At 39.5% G+C, this 17,264-nt stretch overlaps 4 protein-coding genes across 4 annotated transcripts; 3 read left to right on the plus strand and 1 right to left on the minus strand.

Annotated features, from left to right (window-relative positions):
- The first annotated feature begins 206 nt into the window (after positions 1-206).
- LOC114518332 lies at positions 207-5,400 on the plus strand. The gene is made up of 14 exons (XM_028538309.1): positions 207-508; positions 645-924; positions 1,159-1,197; positions 1,770-2,007; positions 2,160-2,578; positions 2,710-2,921; positions 3,148-3,273; positions 3,466-3,613; positions 3,706-3,735; positions 3,858-4,030; positions 4,176-4,431; positions 4,565-4,693; positions 4,925-5,092; positions 5,270-5,400. Exons 1-14 carry the CDS (start codon positions 266-268, stop codon positions 5,389-5,391), a joined length of 2,583 nt encoding a protein of 860 aa, XP_028394110.1. The 5' UTR covers positions 207-265; the 3' UTR covers positions 5,392-5,400.
- Positions 5,401-7,083: 1,683 nt separating this feature from the next.
- LOC114518490 (fibrillin-1-like) lies at positions 7,084-8,615 on the plus strand. The gene is made up of 5 exons (XM_028538490.1): positions 7,084-7,197; positions 7,343-7,598; positions 7,732-7,860; positions 8,093-8,260; positions 8,438-8,615. Exons 1-5 carry the CDS (start codon positions 7,141-7,143, stop codon positions 8,557-8,559), a joined length of 732 nt encoding a protein of 243 aa, XP_028394291.1. The 5' UTR covers positions 7,084-7,140; the 3' UTR covers positions 8,560-8,615.
- A 1,619-nt stretch (positions 8,616-10,234) lies between these two features.
- On the plus strand, positions 10,235-11,765 carry LOC114518492 (fibrillin-1-like). Its single transcript, XM_028538491.1, has 5 exons — positions 10,235-10,348; positions 10,494-10,749; positions 10,882-11,010; positions 11,243-11,410; positions 11,588-11,765. The coding sequence occupies exons 1-5, from the start codon at positions 10,292-10,294 to the stop codon at positions 11,707-11,709; spliced, it is 732 nt and encodes a 243-aa protein (XP_028394292.1). The 5' UTR covers positions 10,235-10,291; the 3' UTR covers positions 11,710-11,765.
- A 3,138-nt stretch (positions 11,766-14,903) lies between these two features.
- LOC114518360 lies at positions 14,904-17,181 on the minus strand. Its single transcript, XM_028538339.1, has 3 exons — positions 16,516-17,181; positions 15,996-16,279; positions 14,904-15,389 (listed from the first exon to the last, which is right to left on the minus strand). The coding sequence occupies exons 1-3, from the start codon at positions 16,980-16,982 to the stop codon at positions 15,151-15,153; spliced, it is 990 nt and encodes a 329-aa protein (XP_028394140.1). The 5' UTR covers positions 16,983-17,181; the 3' UTR covers positions 14,904-15,150.
- Between the last annotated feature and the right edge of the window lie 83 nt (positions 17,182-17,264).

Consider the following 17,264-nt stretch of genomic DNA (forward strand, 5'->3'; position numbering starts at 1 on the left):
CCGGCTACAAATTAATATATTTGTAATTGTGCGTCTAAAATAATGAGACATATAAGAAGTTTACATTTGCACGGTTGTAAATAGTATTAAATACGACTTTTAATAGTTGTGTGTATCCAGTGTGAAACATCTTTAGGCTGACCGTTTTTTTTTAAACTTAACCAAAATTCGCCGTTAGTCAAACTTGAATTATATACTCTTGTTTCCTGCAGAGGAAGTGAGGGTAGCGAAAACGATAAGCGGTTTTATAATATACGTTTCTGAAATGAGGAAATGCCTGGTCAAGGGCGAAACTCTGAGGGCAGTTAAAATGGGTCCAGACAGAGGGATTTGTAAAGCAGACATAGTAGAAAGCAGAGAAAAGTATCAATGGCTGTGGACAACAGATGGACAGATTCATAATGCGGCTGATACGCGGCTCTGTTTTGAATATGACGAAGATGCTTTATTACTGCGAGAGTACACCAAACTGCGCCTTGGACAATGCAACTACCGCAAAAGAACTCAGGTATTTTGTTTTGCGTTTGTGATGCACTGTGCATAATAAAAGATAGATCCACTGACTTATGAGACGATCTCTCCAATATTATATTTTATCATTAACACTGTCATTGAGTGCATGGAAACTCTATTCATAACTTCAGAAATGGAAATGCAAGCTATTGAAAGGTGGGAAATATCTGATCCTCTCTGCAAATGGGAGATCGAAAGCGCGTTGGTTTCATCGCAAATATGAACTCATTATTACCCGAACGCTGAAGAGCTCACGCAACACCTTCGTCAAATTCTTGGCCAGATTTAACGCGCGTTGGTTTTATAACAAAAATAAATACGTTATTAACCGAACGCTCAAGAACGGGGCCTTCGTCGATTTCCACACCTACGACAGGGCTGGAGAAAGAATATGTGACTTCAATCACCGAGGTATATTTATGCAATAGGATTTTGAACGAGACTTTGAATTTTTCAACCCTTTTTAAATATATCTACGGGACAGGTATGTATAGTGATGGACAGGTATGTATGTATGGCGACCACTGAAAGATGAAAAAGCTGAGATAAAGAGATGTTCTGTATTATTGACGTTTATTATTGAAGGCATTTTAAAAAGGAAAGGGGTTGTGATTGATGATGAATAATCGATGGTGTGTTTTTTAGATCACTGTCTCCAAACTGTTGCAAAGATACCAACGACAGGTACTCGCGAAATTACTCACACATTTCTAACTTGTACACACCTCTCCTTGTTGCATTATTAAATAAAGGAACTTAGGAAGATATCTATTTGTGACGTCTATAATGCACGGACGCGTGTGTAAGTGTGTAACACGGACACCTCTATAATACAAACACCCTCTCCACTAAGGCCCGCCTCACTAATGCCCGTGGGTTCATCTCTCTAAGACAAACACCCTCTCCACTAAGGCCCGCCTCACTAATGCCCGTGGGTTCATCTCTCTAAGACAAACACCCTCTCCACTAAGGCCCCCCTCACTAATGCCCGTGGGTTCATCTCTCTAAGACAAACACCCTCTCCACTAAGGCCCCCCTCACTAATGCCCGTGGGTTCATCTCTCTAAGACAAACACCCTCTCCACTAAGGCCCCCCTCACTAATGCCCGTGGGTTCATCTCTCTAATGCAGACGCACCTCCTCAGAACGAGTATACCTCTCTAATGCGGAAATTCATTACGGATTGATACGGACATTTCTCTTGTACATCATGTACATCATTCTCGATATTTACTTCTTCTAGTTATATCTTTCAGATGATACATGCCTCCTTACAATGGCGAAACGCGGCATCAGCGGTTACGCAGAGGTGAAAATTACAAACAAGACACCTCTTACGGTCTTCATAGTGTCGTTCTGGATGAAAATTCAACTGTCAAAAGAAATGGGATATAAAATGTCCGTGTTTTCATACACCGTCAACGATACAGTCGTATTGAGTTTGGCTCAATCTCAGAGATACAAAAGTAGAATTAAGTTCTTTGATAAACAAATGTAAGCCTATTATAGACTGTCGTATACTGTTGTATGCGGTTGTATACTGTTGTACCATATCCTGGTTTGTTGTGTCGTCTTAGTATAGTTGTGAGTATTGAGTATACCTCTTAACTCATGCAGGTTTCTAATCTAATTCTAATCTCTTACAGGGATGTTGACACCTTCCCGAATAGGAAACATGTGTATTTTGAAAAGAGTCACTGGATTCATATAACTATCAGTCGTTCATCACGAGATGGAACGCTGCGTTACTACTGCAACGAAATCCTTCTTCACACGCACAAGCATGCGAACCAGAAAGCAATCCCAGGAACGGGCATTCTCCGTTTCGGCAACTCAGAATTGAAAGGGGCGAGGTTTTTCAATGGTTTGATCTCCCAATTCAATATATTCCAAGAGGCTCTAACTTCCGATCTATATAGGATTCAATATTTAATCGGAAAACAGCACTGTTGCCACGATGATTTACCGCGCGGTGATTGGTTGAAGTGGGATGACGTGATCAGTTCGTGGAAATTACATGGAAACGCTCGTGTCGACAAAGGAGTTCAGTGCACTACCTTTGAAAGTAAGATATAATGTGCTCATTTTCAACTCAAATTAGGTTATGTTAAATGTGCCATTTCCGGCGAGAACAAAAAATGCGAAGTTTTCAAGAATATTAGCTAATAAAGTTCGTTTTGTTCCTTTTTTTATCAGGAATCGCCTTTGGTGGCGATTGGATCAGCGATGAATACAAGCGTCAAACCTGCACAACGTCTTTAATGGTCTCCGATCCTCGATATATTCCTGACTACCATTTCAGTGCGTCGACCTGGACCTCAGGTGGAAAACCATCGTCCGGTCGTGCGTCAAAGAAAATAGCGAACGCATGGTGTCCCGAGAGCAATGATCGAGAAAGCTATCTTCAGGTTTGTTGAGTCATGATTTTCTTCTTTTGATGGATGTGAACGAATAATAAGTTACGAATGCTCTGGTGTATAAGAGCTCTTATTTGAACATCAGTAACTAATTGACCCGTTCATATCTATCAAAAGAAGTGTATGGTTTTTCTCGTCATTATTGCTCCGGCAGTGTTGTTCGATATTCTTAGGGAGCAACTAATTCTTGTTCGCTTACTGGGGTTTTTTTGTGAAGGTGGATTTGGGTTATGTGCAGAGAGTATCGGAAATCGGAACGACGGTGAAGATGAAAGGGCGTCATGCTAAAAGAATCAAAGTTCATTACAGTGAGAATGGTGTTCATTGGAAAAGCGATGGAAAGGTAATAGCATTCAAAGGTTACGTTTAGAAATAACTGAGTAAATATTTGAGGAACCCTTGCGGCGCGATCGATCTAGCAGATTACCATCATGCTTACACACGATGCATTAGAACCCAGCCAGTTCTAGGTGACCCACTCAAACCTCTGTGTATAGTTCCTGTAACATGGAAGTGACCTAGAGTTTTATGACAGGTGTATGAGGCTAGTCAACGTTTAGTGCCCGCCATCAAGATCGTCCCGTTAATAGCTCCGGTTACAGCTCGATATCTTCGCCTGTTTCCAACTGGCTGTGTACCATCACGTTGTTGTTTGGCTGTCGAAGTATTTGGATGCGATCCAGGTATGTTCGAAGTTGTCACTCTCAAGTTGTTCTTTCAAGTTGTCACTCTCATGTTGCTCAATTATTCTCACTGTCTCCACAATTTATTTCAGAGATTCTTCAAAAAATTTCTGAAGTCGAAGGTAAGACAGACTGTTTGTCCAAGACCTTTTAACGAGTTAAAAATAATTCTTCATACTAATAGCAGATCAATTATCAGTCGAAAAAGAGCATTTATATATTTGTTTTTACACATTCAATTTAGATGGTTGTACTAGACGAGATAAGCCTTACCTTCTCATGTATCTTCCCCTCTCTCAACACATAACACGGATACAGCTAACAGCGGAAAAAGGGAAAAAGCCAATCAGATCATTTTACATGTATTACGTGTCATGGAGACAGTGGATACCATATCAAGTTGACGGCAAACTAAAGGTAGCTACAAAAGACACTTGCCTGCATGCCCAAATTTGCAATTCTAGCCAATCTGCAATGCTTTAAAATCTATTAACTCTTAGCACATTAATTGATTGTTTTATTATTACGTCTTCTTGTAAACTTCGTGTTTTCCTTTTTCAAGGTTTTCAGTGGAAACAGTCGTACAACAAAACCATTAACTCACATTCTTCCCATACCAATTTTCACCACTCTCATAAAGATATTTCCAATTCCTTATGGAACAACGGCATGCGGTGAATTCACCTTCATTGGATGTCATAGCCCACGCGACGATCTTTGCACCGAGGAAGAGAAAGAAGTGTTCACGGATTGTATTGCTCGTAAGCTGCCTCCGCAATGCAGTCTTGGTTTTATTGGAAATGGACATATTTGTCGGGGTATGGCTTCTGTGCATGCACTACTCGCATCATTGCCATGTGCAGAGTTTGTGCGGCAAAATACTTATTCGTATATAATTTTCTGCTGGAATTCTCTGCTCTGGACTAATCATTACGTGCGTTGTTTTTTTAGACCTGAACGAGTGCGATGTTAAGACTGGAGCCTACTGTGATCGAAACAGTCTGTGTCGGAACAAACACGGATCCTTCACGTGCGATCCATGCAAGAACAGCTTCATCGGCGATGGCCGCATCTGTCAAAGTAAGTTGGAAACTTTAGCTTGCGAAGTTTCAGTGAATATGTAGCCGTGGAACAATTCACTTCTGAAGTATGGCATATAGTGTGTTACTTCTAAAGCAATACAGCATCCACTTCAGAGGTTTTGATGAGTCAACAGACTAGAAAAGATCCGACATGCAAAATAGGATCGTTTGAACAGACCTGAAGGTCCCCAAGTTGAAAAACATTGTGTAATTAATTATCCGTCCACAGCGTCCTGTGAAGCAATGGGTATCACGTGTGGTGCAAACTCGTATTGTGACGTCGACGAGTGTAAATGTTACGAGGGATTCATTCAAAACGGAACTCGAGGTTGCGTTGACGATCCAACCTTCGAAAAGGCCAATGAACCGCCTACAGCCATGCAACCCGACGAAATTGGTGAGTTGACTATCTGAGATTTAAGTTAACGTGATTTCATGGTATAGATCGTCAAGTCATGGCTCATTCCCACCGACTGAGCCTAACGAGTGTGTGAAATTTTTGCATTAATATTTAGATGACTAGAGATGACTAGATTAGTTTCATACTAAAAATGAATGCATTTTCACTTATTAGACGGTCTTTGCCCAGACGGATTTTTCAACTGTTACGGCGATGTTGTTGGTACCATTGATAAATTGAGGAAAGCAACGATGATGTTTGAACACTTCGACTACCACGATGATTGTAGTAATTAGATCAACTATCAAAAATATCATTTATAATGAATATGTATTTTAATTCTTCATTCAGTCGGTTTAAAAGACTCGAGCAGAACAAAGAATAATAAATGATTGTAAATTTTATTTTAAACGTCTGCCATGTGGCTGTGTGTCCAGATTTGTGCGATAATTGTTTGGCAGGAAGATGTGCTGCCATTTCATCAAATTTTTTCTACAATCGTTTGTTACATGCGATATCCTCCGCACATCCCATTGAAAATGTTGTGTTTGGTTTAAAATGAATCAAAACCGTTTTGTCCAGGCTTGTATTGGTTGAACTGGGTATCAAATGCAAACGGTTTCAATGGTAACCTACCTTCTTCAATGCAGAGAATGGATCAGTTTCTCACGAGAAATCATCCTAGATGCATTTGCTCTCCGCGGCGGGGACCTGAGGTTAGTTGTTGCCGTAATTTTGAATGACGCAGGCGATGACGACTAAAATGACAGTTGGATTGCGCGATGTTTGCTAATTTGATGCGAAATTTATCGCATGCGAGGGAGTGGAACAATGGCAATAAAAATAATTTTATGCTTTAGCTTGGCTTTGATCTGGCTGCTCTTGGGTAAGGTGCATTCAGCCATACTTCATTCATTTATTAATTTACTTACACTTTATATATTTCTTTTTAAGTTGATTGTTTTGTATGACACTTCTTTTCCTTTCATTTCCAGGCGGTTCTTTCGCCGTAGTCATCAACAAAGGTAAGATTTATTTTTAACTCGTATTTGTGATACTTGGTGAGGTAGCAAAGTCTGAATTTTTAGGCTCTTCATATTTGTAGTCACTATATTTATTGTTAAAATTCCTTTGCAATATTCTTAAAATAGACCTTGAATTGTTGTGACTATTATATTATGACTGATGTACAAAGCCATGAGCAGACCAGAACCTGAGTCACCTGACAGTATTCAATATTCATGGTCCAATGTCAGGACTCGGTGCTTGACAAGGACAAGTTGGTTTATGCAACTTCGTTAATTTTCTTGAATAGAGCATTGTTTGAATGCTCAAGTTCAGGAGGCGTACGCTGCTATCATTGAACGAGTTCAAGAAGTAAAATCTTTACGCGTGCAAACAACAAAAGACACAACTGCTGTGAGACAAAGAATTCATGTCGACTACTTTCATATCAAGTCTAGAAAATGGACGAGCTACCAGGAAGACAGACGCACATTGGTTCGTTTAACGTTATCTTATATTATTCACATTATCCGATTACCACAAGCCCCAATGCCCCATAATATCTAAATATTCTTTGATTTCAGATCTTCGACCTTCCACCAGAGCGAGGGGTTTTACTAATCAAGTTCAAAGATCGCACTCTGACAAGATCTGTACGACTGGCGCTCAAGAGAACCGATGCTGTGACCTGGCTTGGAGAAATTTGTTTCAAGCTCAACGTTGTTAAGATATATCATCGGAACATTGCTAAACTTACAGGTGACGACACTTGTGTTATTTTCGTCATTCCGGCCTTGTTGCACGCATGGTTAATACACCAAGTACTGAAGTACGGCAAGTTTGTCTAATTCTTCATACTAATAGCAGATCAATTATCAGTCGAAAAAGAGCATTTATATATTTGTTTTTACACATTCAATTTAGATGGTTGTACTAGACGAGATAAGCCTTACCTTCTCATGTATCTTCCCCTCTCTCAACACATAACACGGATACAGCTAACAGCGGAAAAAGGGAAAAAGCCAATCAGATCATTTTACATGTATTACGTGTCATGGAGACAGTGGATACCATATCAAGTTGACGGCAAACTAAAGGTAGCTACAAAAGACACTTGCCTGCATGCCCAAATTTGCAATTCTAGCCAATCTGCAATGCTTTAAAATCTACTAACTCTTAGCACATTAATTGATTGTTTTATTATTACGTCTTCTTGTAAACTTCGTGTTTTCCTTTTTCAAGGTTTTCAGTGGAAACAGTCGTACAACAAAACCATTAACTCACATTCTTCCCATACCAATTTTCACCACTCTCATAAAGATATTTCCAATTCCTTATGGAACAACGGCATGCGGTGAATTCACCTTCATTGGATGTCATAGCCCACGCGACGATCTTTGCACCGAGGAAGAGAAAGAAGTGTTCACGGATTGTATTGCTCGTAAGCTGCCTCCGCAATGCAGTCTTGGTTTTATTGGAAATGGACATATTTGTCGGGGTATGGCTTCTGTGCATGCACTACTCGCATCATTGCCATGTGCAGAGTTTGTGCGGCAAAATACTTATTCGTATATAATTTTCTGCTGGAATTCTCTGCTCTGGACTAATCATTACGTGCGTTGTTTTTTTAGACCTGAACGAGTGCGATGTTAAGACTGGAGCCTACTGTGATCGAAACAGTCTGTGTCGGAACAAACACGGATCCTTCACGTGCGATCCATGCAAGAACAGCTTCATCGGCGATGGCCGCATCTGTCAAAGTAAGTTGGAAAACTTTAGCTTGCGAAGTTTCAGTGAATATGTAGCCGTGGAACAATTCACTTCTGAAGTATGGCATATAGTGTGTTACTTCTAAAGCAATACAGCATCCACTTCAGAGGTTTTGATGAGTCAACAGACTAGAAAAGATCCGACATGCAAAATAGGATCGTTTGAACAGACCTGAAGGTCCCCAAGTTGAAAAACATTGTGTAATTAATTATCCGTCCACAGCGTCCTGTGAAGCAATGGGTATCACGTGTGGTGCAAACTCGTATTGTGACGTCGACGAGTGTAAATGTTACGAGGGATTCATTCAAAACGGAACTCGAGGTTGCGTTGACGATCCAACCTTCGAAAAGGCCAATGAACCGCCTACAGCCATGCAACCCGACGAAATTGGTGAGTTGACTATCTGAGATTTAAGTTAACGTGATTTCATGGTATAGATCGTCAAGTCATGGCTCATTCCCACCGACTGAGCCTAACGAGTGTGTGAAATTTTTGCATTAATATTTAGATGACTAGAGATGACTAGATTAGTTTCATACTAAAAATGAATGCATTTTCACTTATTAGACGGTCTTTGCCCAGACGGATTTTTCAACTGTTACGGCGATGTTGTTGGTACCATTGATAAATTGAGGAAAGCAACGATGATGTTTGAACACTTCGACTACCACGATGATTGTAATAATTAGTTCAACTATCAAAAATATCATTTTTCATAATGAATATGTATTTTAATACTTCATTCAGTCGGTTTAAAAGACTCGAACAGAACAAAGAATAATAAATGATTGTAAATTTTATTTTAAACGTCTGCCATGTGGCTGTGTGTCCAGATTTGTGCGATAATTGTTTGGCAGGAAGATGTGCTGCCATTTCATCAAACTTTTTCTACAGTCGTTTGTTACATGCGATATCCTCCGCACATCCCATTGAAAATGTTGTGTATGGTTTAAAATGAATCAAAACCGTTTTGTCCAGGCTTGTATTGGTTGAACTGGGTATCAAATGCAAACGGTTTCAATGGTAACCTACCTTCTTCAATGCAGAGAATGGATCAGTTTCCACGAGAAATCATCCTAGATGCATTTGCTCCCGCGACGGAGACCTGAGGTTAGTTGTTGCCGTAATTTTGAATGACGCAGGCGCGATGACGACTAAAATGACAGTTGGATTGCGCGATGTTTGCTAATTTGATGCGAAATTTATCGCATGCGAGGGAGTGGAACAATGGCAATAAAAATATTTTATGCTTTAGCTTGGCTTTGATCTGGCTGCTCTTGGGTAAGGTGCATTCAGCCATACTTCATTCATTTATTAATTTACTTACACTTTATATATTTCTTTTTAAGTTGATCGTTTTGTATGACACTTCTTTTCCTTTCATTTCCAGGCAGTTCTTTCGCCGTAGTCATCAACAAAGGTATAAGATTTATTTTTAACTCGTATTTGTGATGGTGAGGTAGCAAAGTCTGAATTTTTAGGCTCTTCATATTTGTAGTCACTATATTTATTTTTAAAATTCCTTTGCATTATTCTTAAAATAGACCTTGAATTGTTGTGACTATTATATCATGACTGATGTACAAAGCCATGGGCAGACCAGGACCTGAGTCACCTGACAGTATTCATGGTCCAATGTCAGGACTCGGGGCTTAAAAGTTGGTTTATGCAACTTCGTTAATTTTCTTGAATAGAACATTGTTTGAATGCTCAAGTTCAGGAGGCGTACGCTGCTATCATTGAACGAGTTCAAGAAGTAAAATCTTTACGCGTGCAAACAACAAAAGACACAACTGCTGTGAGACAAAGAATTCATGTCGACTACTTTCATATCAAGTCTAGAAAATGGACGAGCTACCAGGAAGACAGACGCACATTGGTTCGTTTAACGTTATCTTATATTATTCACATTATCCGATTACCACAAGCCCCAATGCCCCATAATATCTAAATATTCTTTGATTTCAGATCTTCGACCTTCCACCAGAGCGAGGGGTTTTACTAATCAAGTTCAAAGATCGCACTCTGACAAGATCTGTACGACTGGCGCTCAAGAGAACCGATGCTGTGACCTGGCTTGGAGAAATTTGTTTCAAGCTCAACGTTGTTAAGATATATCATCGGAACATTGCTAAACTTACAGGTGACGACACTTGTGTTATTTTCGTCATTCCGGCCTTGTTGCACGCATGGTTAATACACCAAGTACTGAAGTACGGCAAGTTTGTCTAATTCTTCATACTAGCAGATCAATTATCAGTCGAAAAAGAGCATTTATATATTTGTTTTTACACATTCAATTTAGATGGTTGTACTAGACGAGATAAGCCTTACCTTCTCATGTATCTTCCCCTCTCTCAACACATAACACGGATACAGCTAACAGCGGAAAAAGGGAAAAAGCCAATCAGATCATTTTACATGTATTACGTGTCATGGAGACAGTGGATACCATATCAAGTTGACGGCAAACTAAAGGTAGCTACAAAAGACACTTGCCTGCATGCCCAAATTTGCAATTCTAGCCAATCTGCAATGCTTTAAAATCTATTAACTCTTAGCACATTAATTGATTGTTTTATTATTACGTCTTCTTGTAAACTTCGTGTTTTCCTTTTTCAAGGTTTTCAGTGGAAACAGTCGTACAACAAAACCATTAACTCACATTCTTCCCATACCAATTTTCACCACTCTCATAAAGATATTTCCAATTCCTTATGGAACAACGGCATGCGGTGAATTCACCTTCATTGGATGTCATAGCCCACGCGACGATCTTTGCACCGAGGAAGAGAAAGAAGTGTTCACGGATTGTATTGCTCGTAAGCTGCCTCCGCAATGCAGTCTTGGTTTTATTGGAAATGGACATATTTGTCGGGGTATGGCTTCTGTGCATGCACTACTCGCATCATTGCCATGTGCAGAGTTTGTGCGGCAAAATACTTATTCGTATATAATTTTCTGCTGGAATTCTCTGCTCTGGACTAATCATTACGTGCGTTGTTTTTTAGACCTGAACGAGTGCGATGTTAAGACTGGAGCCTACTGTGATCGAAACAGTCTGTGTCGGAACAAACACGGATCCTTCACGTGCGATCCATGCAAGAACAGCTTCATCGGCGATGGCCGCATCTGTCAAAGTAAGTTGGAAAACTTTAGCTTGCGAAGTTTCAGTGAATATGTAGCCGTGGAACAATTCACTTCTGAAGTATGGCATATAGTGTGTTACTTCTAAAGCAATACAGCATCCACTTCAGAGGTTTTGATGAGTCAACAGACTAGAAAAGATCCGACATGCAAAATAGGATCGTTTGAACAGACCTGAAGGTCCCCAAGTTGAAAAACATTGTGTAATTAATTATCCGTCCACAGCGTCCTGTGAAGCAATGGGTATCACGTGTGGTGCAAACTCGTATTGTGACGTCGACGAGTGTAAATGTTACGAGGGATTCATTCAAAACGGAACTCGAGGTTGCGTTGACGATCCAACCTTCGAAAAGGCCAATGAACCGCCTACAGCCATGCAACCCGACGAAATTGGTGAGTTGACTATCTGAGATTTAAGTTAACGTGATTTCATGGTATAGATCGTCAAGTCATGGCTCATTCCCACCGACTGAGCCTAACGAGTGTGTGAAATTTTTGCATTAATATTTAGATGACTAGAGATGACTAGATTAGTTTCATACTAAAAATGAATGCATTTTCACTTATTAGACGGTCTTTGCCCAGACGGATTTTTCAACTGTTACGGCGATGTTGTTGGTACCATTGATAAATTGAGGAAAGCAACGATGATGTTTGAACACTTCGACTACCACGATGATTGTAATAATTAGTTCAACTATCAAAAATATCATTTTTCATAATGAATATGTATTTTAATACTTCATTCAGTCGGTTTAAAAGACTCGAACAGAACAAAGAATAATAAATGATTGTAAATTTTATTTTAAACGTCTGCCATGTGGCTGTGTGTCCAGATTTGTGCGATAATTGTTTGGCAGGAAGATGTGCTGCCATTTCATCAAACTTTTTCTACAGTCGTTTGTTACATGCGATATCCTCCGCACATCCCATTGAAAATGTTGTGTATGGTTTAAAATGAATCAAAACCGTTTTGTCCAGGCTTGTATTGGTTGAACTGGGTATCAAATGCAAACGGTTTCAATGGTAACCTACCTTCTTCAATGCAGAGAATGGATCAGTTTCTCACGAGAAATCATCCTAGATGCATTTGCTCCCCGCGACGGAGACCTGAGGTTAGTTGTTGCCGTAATTTTGAATGACGCAGGCGCGATGACGACTAAAATGACAGTTGGATTGCGCGATGTTTGCTAATTTGATGCGAAATTTATCGCATGCGAGGGAGTGGAACAATGGCAATAAAAATAATTTTATGCTTTAGCTTGGCTTTGATCTGGCTGCTCTTGGGTAAGGTGCATTCAGCCATACTTCATTCATTTATTAATTTACTTACACTTTATATATTTCTTTTTAAGTTGATCGTTTTGTATGACACTTCTTTTCCTTTCATTTCCAGGCAGTTCTTTCGCCGTAGTCATCAACAAAGGTATAAGATTTATTTTTAACTCGTATTTGTGATGGTGAGGTAGCAAAGTCTGAATTTTTAGGCTCTTCATATTTGTAGTCACTATATTTATTTTTAAAATTCCTTTGCATTATTCTTAAAATAGACCTTGAATTGTTGTGACTATTATATCATGACTGATGTACAAAGCCATGGGCAGACCAGGACCTGAGTCACCTGACAGTATTCATGGTCCAATGTCAGGACTCGGGGCTTAAAAGTTGGTTTATGCAACTTCGTTAATTTTCTTGAATAGAACATTGTTTGAATGCTCAAGTTCAGGAGGCGTACGCTGCTATCATTGAACGAGTTCAAGAAGTAAAATCTTTACGCGTGCAAACAACAAAAGACACAACTGCTGTGAGACAAAGAATTCATGTCGACTACTTTCATATCAAGTCTAGAAAATGGACGAGCTACCAGGAAGACAGACGCACATTGGTTCGTTTAACGTTATCTTATATTATTCACATTATCCGATTACCACAAGCCCCAATGCCCCATAATATCTAAATATTCTTTGATTTCAGATCTTCGACCTTCCACCAGAGCGAGGGGTTTTACTAATCAAGTTCAAAGATCGCACTCTGACAAGATCTGTACGACTGGCGCTCAAGAGAACCGATGCTGTGACCTGGCTTGGAGAAATTTGTTTCAAGCTCAACGTTGTTAAGATATATCATCGGAACATTGCTAAACTTACAGGTGACGACACTTGTGTTATTTTCGTCATTCCGGCCTTGTTGCACGCATGGTTAATACACCAAGTACTGAAGTACGGCAAGTTTGTCTTTGAAGAGTTTGTAATGCTTGTGATCCTGGAGGATGCTTGTGATCGTGGAGGGGTTTTTTGGGTCATTTAGGAAACGTGGAGAGATTTCTTGTATATTCTAGGGAATCAGTTATATTCGTTGTATAGCTCGTCATATACCTGAAACCGACTGTGTTGTTATGTTGTCTTAGTTTTAGAACGAAGGTCATGCCTGGAAGGGTTTTATGGAGATGGGAAATTTTGCTTAGGTTTGTGACTACGTTTTTTAGAATTATTCATGTTTTTTTTAATGAATAAAGAGGGTAGTTGAGCTGAAATCATGATTCTCTGTTGCAGACATCAATGAATGCGCTGATACAACTGGTAACTTCTGTCCCCCTCAGCAACACTGCATAGATTATCCTGGGTCATACAGTTGTCCAGGCACATGTATTGAAAACAAGTTGCCAAACAGCTTCACCAAAGTCTGTACAGGTTGCTAGACTAGTTTTCCACAAATTTCCTTCAATTAAAATTACTGTTTTTCACGCATATATATGTCAAAGTTTTTTTTTTGCTTTAACTTCTTCAAGATCATTGCTATCACAAAGGATATTTATGTCATCCGAAAGCCAGATGCGCGTATGGAAAATGCGTTTGCGATTCTGGTTATGAAGGTGACGGGAGTTATTGCTTAGGTAAAGCCCGTTTTCTTTAGACGAGAAATATATACCACCTTACTGGATTCCTTCCAAAGTAACTATGAACATGGCAAGATTTCTAAACGTATATACTAAGATGAAATATGTGTCATTCTATAGACAGTTGTACGGCTAAGGGATTCGCTTGCGATGCGAATGCAAACTGTGCAGAAGGGAAGTGCAAATGCCGTGATGGTTTCAAGGGAAACGGAGAAATATGCCAAGGTTGGAATATGCCTGGTCTGACCAATGATATCATCATTAGCATAATCTGCATCATCGTGGGATTTTGATTCTCTGATTTGTATTCCTAGCTATATGTCATTTTAACCTGAAGCTGTGTCATCCACGCGCCACGTGTCACATGAATGCGTGCAAATGCAGGCCAGGTTACGTTGGAAATGGTATCTCGAAATGCACTTTCTCGCGAAAAATGTATGAGAGAGAAATGGAGAAACAGAAACGTACGCTGACGCGACTGGACATTGTTGAAACTGATGTCTTTGAGGTACGATCCAAAAGACATGAATGTTTAACCAATGCGGTTTTATAATATAACATTTATAGTACGCGCTTGCTGATTGGTCGAGAAGCGTGTTTCTATAACTGTATAGAAACACGGGAATTTTCCCGCCGAACTTGGCAAGCGAAGCGATGTAATGAGAATTTGTAATTGAATCGAATTATAATATTTGTACAAAATCTTTTTATCGAGTTATATTATAAAAGAAATAGAAAACGTTTTTCCTGTGTTTCTATACAGTTATAGAAACACTTGTGGGAGTTTGGGAGAACTCGAAATAACGCGGAAAAACTCGCCCTACGGGCTCGTTTTCCCACTGATTATTTCTCGTTCTCCCAAACTTCCACGCGTGTTTCTATAACTGTATAGAAACACGGAAAATGTTTTCTATTTCTTAAATAATAAATCACAGGCAGATTTGTCCTGGTTTATGAAATCTCGACTGATTTTCAATTAATATAGCATAGTTTGAAGATATTTGGAACATTATATTCTACTACATCATCTTGTACATGATTGGTGATTTATGATTATATAATTTTCTAGGTTTTACACACCTTTCAGAGACTCCGTTTAGTACTAAATCAGATTCCGTGAAAAAAGTGGGGGAAAAAGTAACTTTACCATTACATATTGATTCTTAAAAGATCACATGTCTCTATGTCGTATGTAAAAACGTCTGTCTAGCAATTTGGAAAGTCAATAAATAATCACTTATGACTCGTTATCTTTCGGGACGATTAGTTGAGAAATGGGTATTTGATCAGGTTCTCCTCCTGTTGTACTGACACATATTTTATTTGAGCAATAACTACCTGCACCGCAGCAATAGTTGGGAGGGCAGCATCCATGGTAATCCGAAGGGCAGCAAAAGTTTTGCTCACAGCAGTTTGCGTTCAGGTGATTGCAACATAGATTTTGCTGTCTTGGTATTTTGCCAATTACTAATGAACCTAAAGAGAAATTTAGTGTAATTATACATGTGTTTATCACGTGAAGCCATGTCGCCCAGGGCCTTTTTTACAAAATCGTTGGAAGGGAAAGGTGGGTGTGAGCAAGAGCGACCTAACTATAGAAATAGTTAATTTAATGTTGCGGGAGATTGGCCCCAAGTTATGTAGTTAGTAAAAGCCCTGGGTCCAGTTGTATGAAAGCCGGATAGCGCTATCCACCGAATAGTGATTCTTTCAACAGTTCTAAAAATGCTCAACGAAAAGCGATAAAATTTCATCTTTGGACCCAATTATGAAAGAGGATCCTCAATTTAGGAATATACTGGGGCCAGTTGTATAAAAGACCACGGTTAACTTTTAACTGTAGCCAGGACAGAATTGGCCAATCAAAGTCGTGTGTTTCTGACTTAACTAGGATTTAACTATGCAAAATGTAGTTAGATAGTTTTATACAACCGGCCCCTGAAGATTTATTCAAAGTTTAGGAAACAACAGGCGATTTTAAAGCGATTGAAAAAAACACTATCCTGTGGGTAGCGCTATTTGGCTTTCATACAACCGGCCCCATGCAGATGTCGTCGTTTAATGCTATATCCATTACCATACCATTGCAACAACTTTGACCGTTTTTACAACACGTCTGTAGCCCTGAACAACCAAAACCATTCGGAAATTGTCCAGAACAGGGGCAACTTGTGTATTTGATGATATCTGCAATATCTTTGCAGGAATCTGAATCCATTTTACACCATGTAGAAAAGTATAGATAGGTACTTGCTGCTTGCCAATTTTGATGCTCTAACCAGTAAATAAATTGCGTATACGTTGGAAATGTCTCACCCAGAGAGAAGGCAACGAACACAACTGCCGCACGTAACTGACAACACGAGCTAATAAAAATATGAATAAAAGCAGTTTTGTTAACTCCACGAGATTACGGGTTATACTCGACCGAAATATGGTATATTCGACTGTGGTCGAGTCATGGTCGAGTATACTGGAATATGATACTCGACCATCAGGCTCGAATTCCGGTATTTTCGACCATGCCAAGGTTGAATATACCATATTCAGGTATATTAGACAATCACTTTTTATTATCGCTGCGAAAATTAGAATAACGTACTTTGGTGAGTCTGGTAACGACGATAGAACGCTTTTAGCAGTACCAGTTGCTTCAATAATGGATATTTCGAAAATACTCTCTATTTGGCTCTGGTCGAGACACGTCACATGGTCACAATCACATTTGGTGTGCAATGATGTTGATTTGCCGTCGACAATCTGTATGTAGTTTGCCCCAACTTGTGCTAGAATTTTCTCCGCGTTCGGTTGTTCGAGGTTGAATCCTACTCCGATTGTTTTGCGACCCTCGTAATTTAAGTACATGCATTGCTTACAATGCGAGAAAGCATACACAAATTTCTTCGTCATTGCATCACAAGACGTTCCTGAAACGAGGGTTTGAAAAGAACTGTACCAGTTTGATGGCAAAGCACATGTTGCCTGCGACGCTGCCATATTAATACATACTATCGACACAATTAAAATTGTGTTGGTAGAAATCTTATGATTCTTGCTCGGCGATTTCATTTGCAATCCACCAATTCAATTTCCCTAAATGTGCTCTTTGAATCACTGGCTCTGGCTGGGTGTGAAGCTGCTTACAAAGAATTAAACGAAATTCGACGCAATATAAGGGTTGTGCTGTTTTTCCGGTATGAATTTTTTATGAATTCGGAGTAAATCATGTGCACACGTACGACTTGTTATTAATTCCGGGAATACGATGCTGTCAACTTCTCATGTGCTCTCAATCTTTTATATATGTCTAAGATTCCTAAGAAGTAGAACAAACAAGTCTTTATAAATTAT

Source organism: Dendronephthya gigantea, unplaced genomic scaffold, assembly GCF_004324835.1.
Source record: "Dendronephthya gigantea isolate DGI-Jeju-01 unplaced genomic scaffold, DenGig_1.0 000010F, whole genome shotgun sequence".
Lineage (NCBI taxonomy): Eukaryota > Metazoa > Cnidaria > Anthozoa > Malacalcyonacea > Nephtheidae > Dendronephthya > Dendronephthya gigantea.

Bases quoted from the DNA above. Each gene is read 5' to 3' on its own strand.
- LOC114518360 (XM_028538339.1), bottom strand. From the start codon at position 16,982: ATGAAATCGCCGAGCAAGAATCATAAGATTTCTACCAACACAATTTTA. The intron at 16,280-16,515 runs GTACGTTATTCT...TATTTTTATTAG, and splicing joins TCGTTACCAGACTCACCAAA to CTCGTGTTGTCAGTTACGTG. The intron at 15,390-15,995 runs GTATGGTAATGG...ATTTCTCTTTAG, and splicing joins CGGTCAAAGTTGTTGCAATG to GTTCATTAGTAATTGGCAAA.
- LOC114518492 (XM_028538491.1), top strand. From the start codon at position 10,292: ATGTATTACGTGTCATGGAGACAGTGGATACCATATCAAGTTGACGGC. The intron at 10,750-10,881 runs GTATGGCTTCTG...GTTGTTTTTTAG, and splicing joins AAATGGACATATTTGTCGGG to ACCTGAACGAGTGCGATGTT. The intron at 11,411-11,587 runs GTGAGTTGACTA...TTCACTTATTAG, and splicing joins CATGCAACCCGACGAAATTG to ACGGTCTTTGCCCAGACGGA.
- LOC114518490 (XM_028538490.1), top strand. From the start codon at position 7,141: ATGTATTACGTGTCATGGAGACAGTGGATACCATATCAAGTTGACGGC. The intron at 7,599-7,731 runs GTATGGCTTCTG...TTGTTTTTTTAG, and splicing joins AAATGGACATATTTGTCGGG to ACCTGAACGAGTGCGATGTT. The intron at 8,261-8,437 runs GTGAGTTGACTA...TTCACTTATTAG, and splicing joins CATGCAACCCGACGAAATTG to ACGGTCTTTGCCCAGACGGA.
- LOC114518332 (XM_028538309.1), top strand. From the start codon at position 266: ATGAGGAAATGCCTGGTCAAGGGCGAAACTCTGAGGGCAGTTAAAATG. The intron at 509-644 runs GTATTTTGTTTT...TCATAACTTCAG, and splicing joins ACTACCGCAAAAGAACTCAG to AAATGGAAATGCAAGCTATT. The intron at 2,922-3,147 runs GTTTGTTGAGTC...TTTTTTGTGAAG, and splicing joins ATCGAGAAAGCTATCTTCAG to GTGGATTTGGGTTATGTGCA.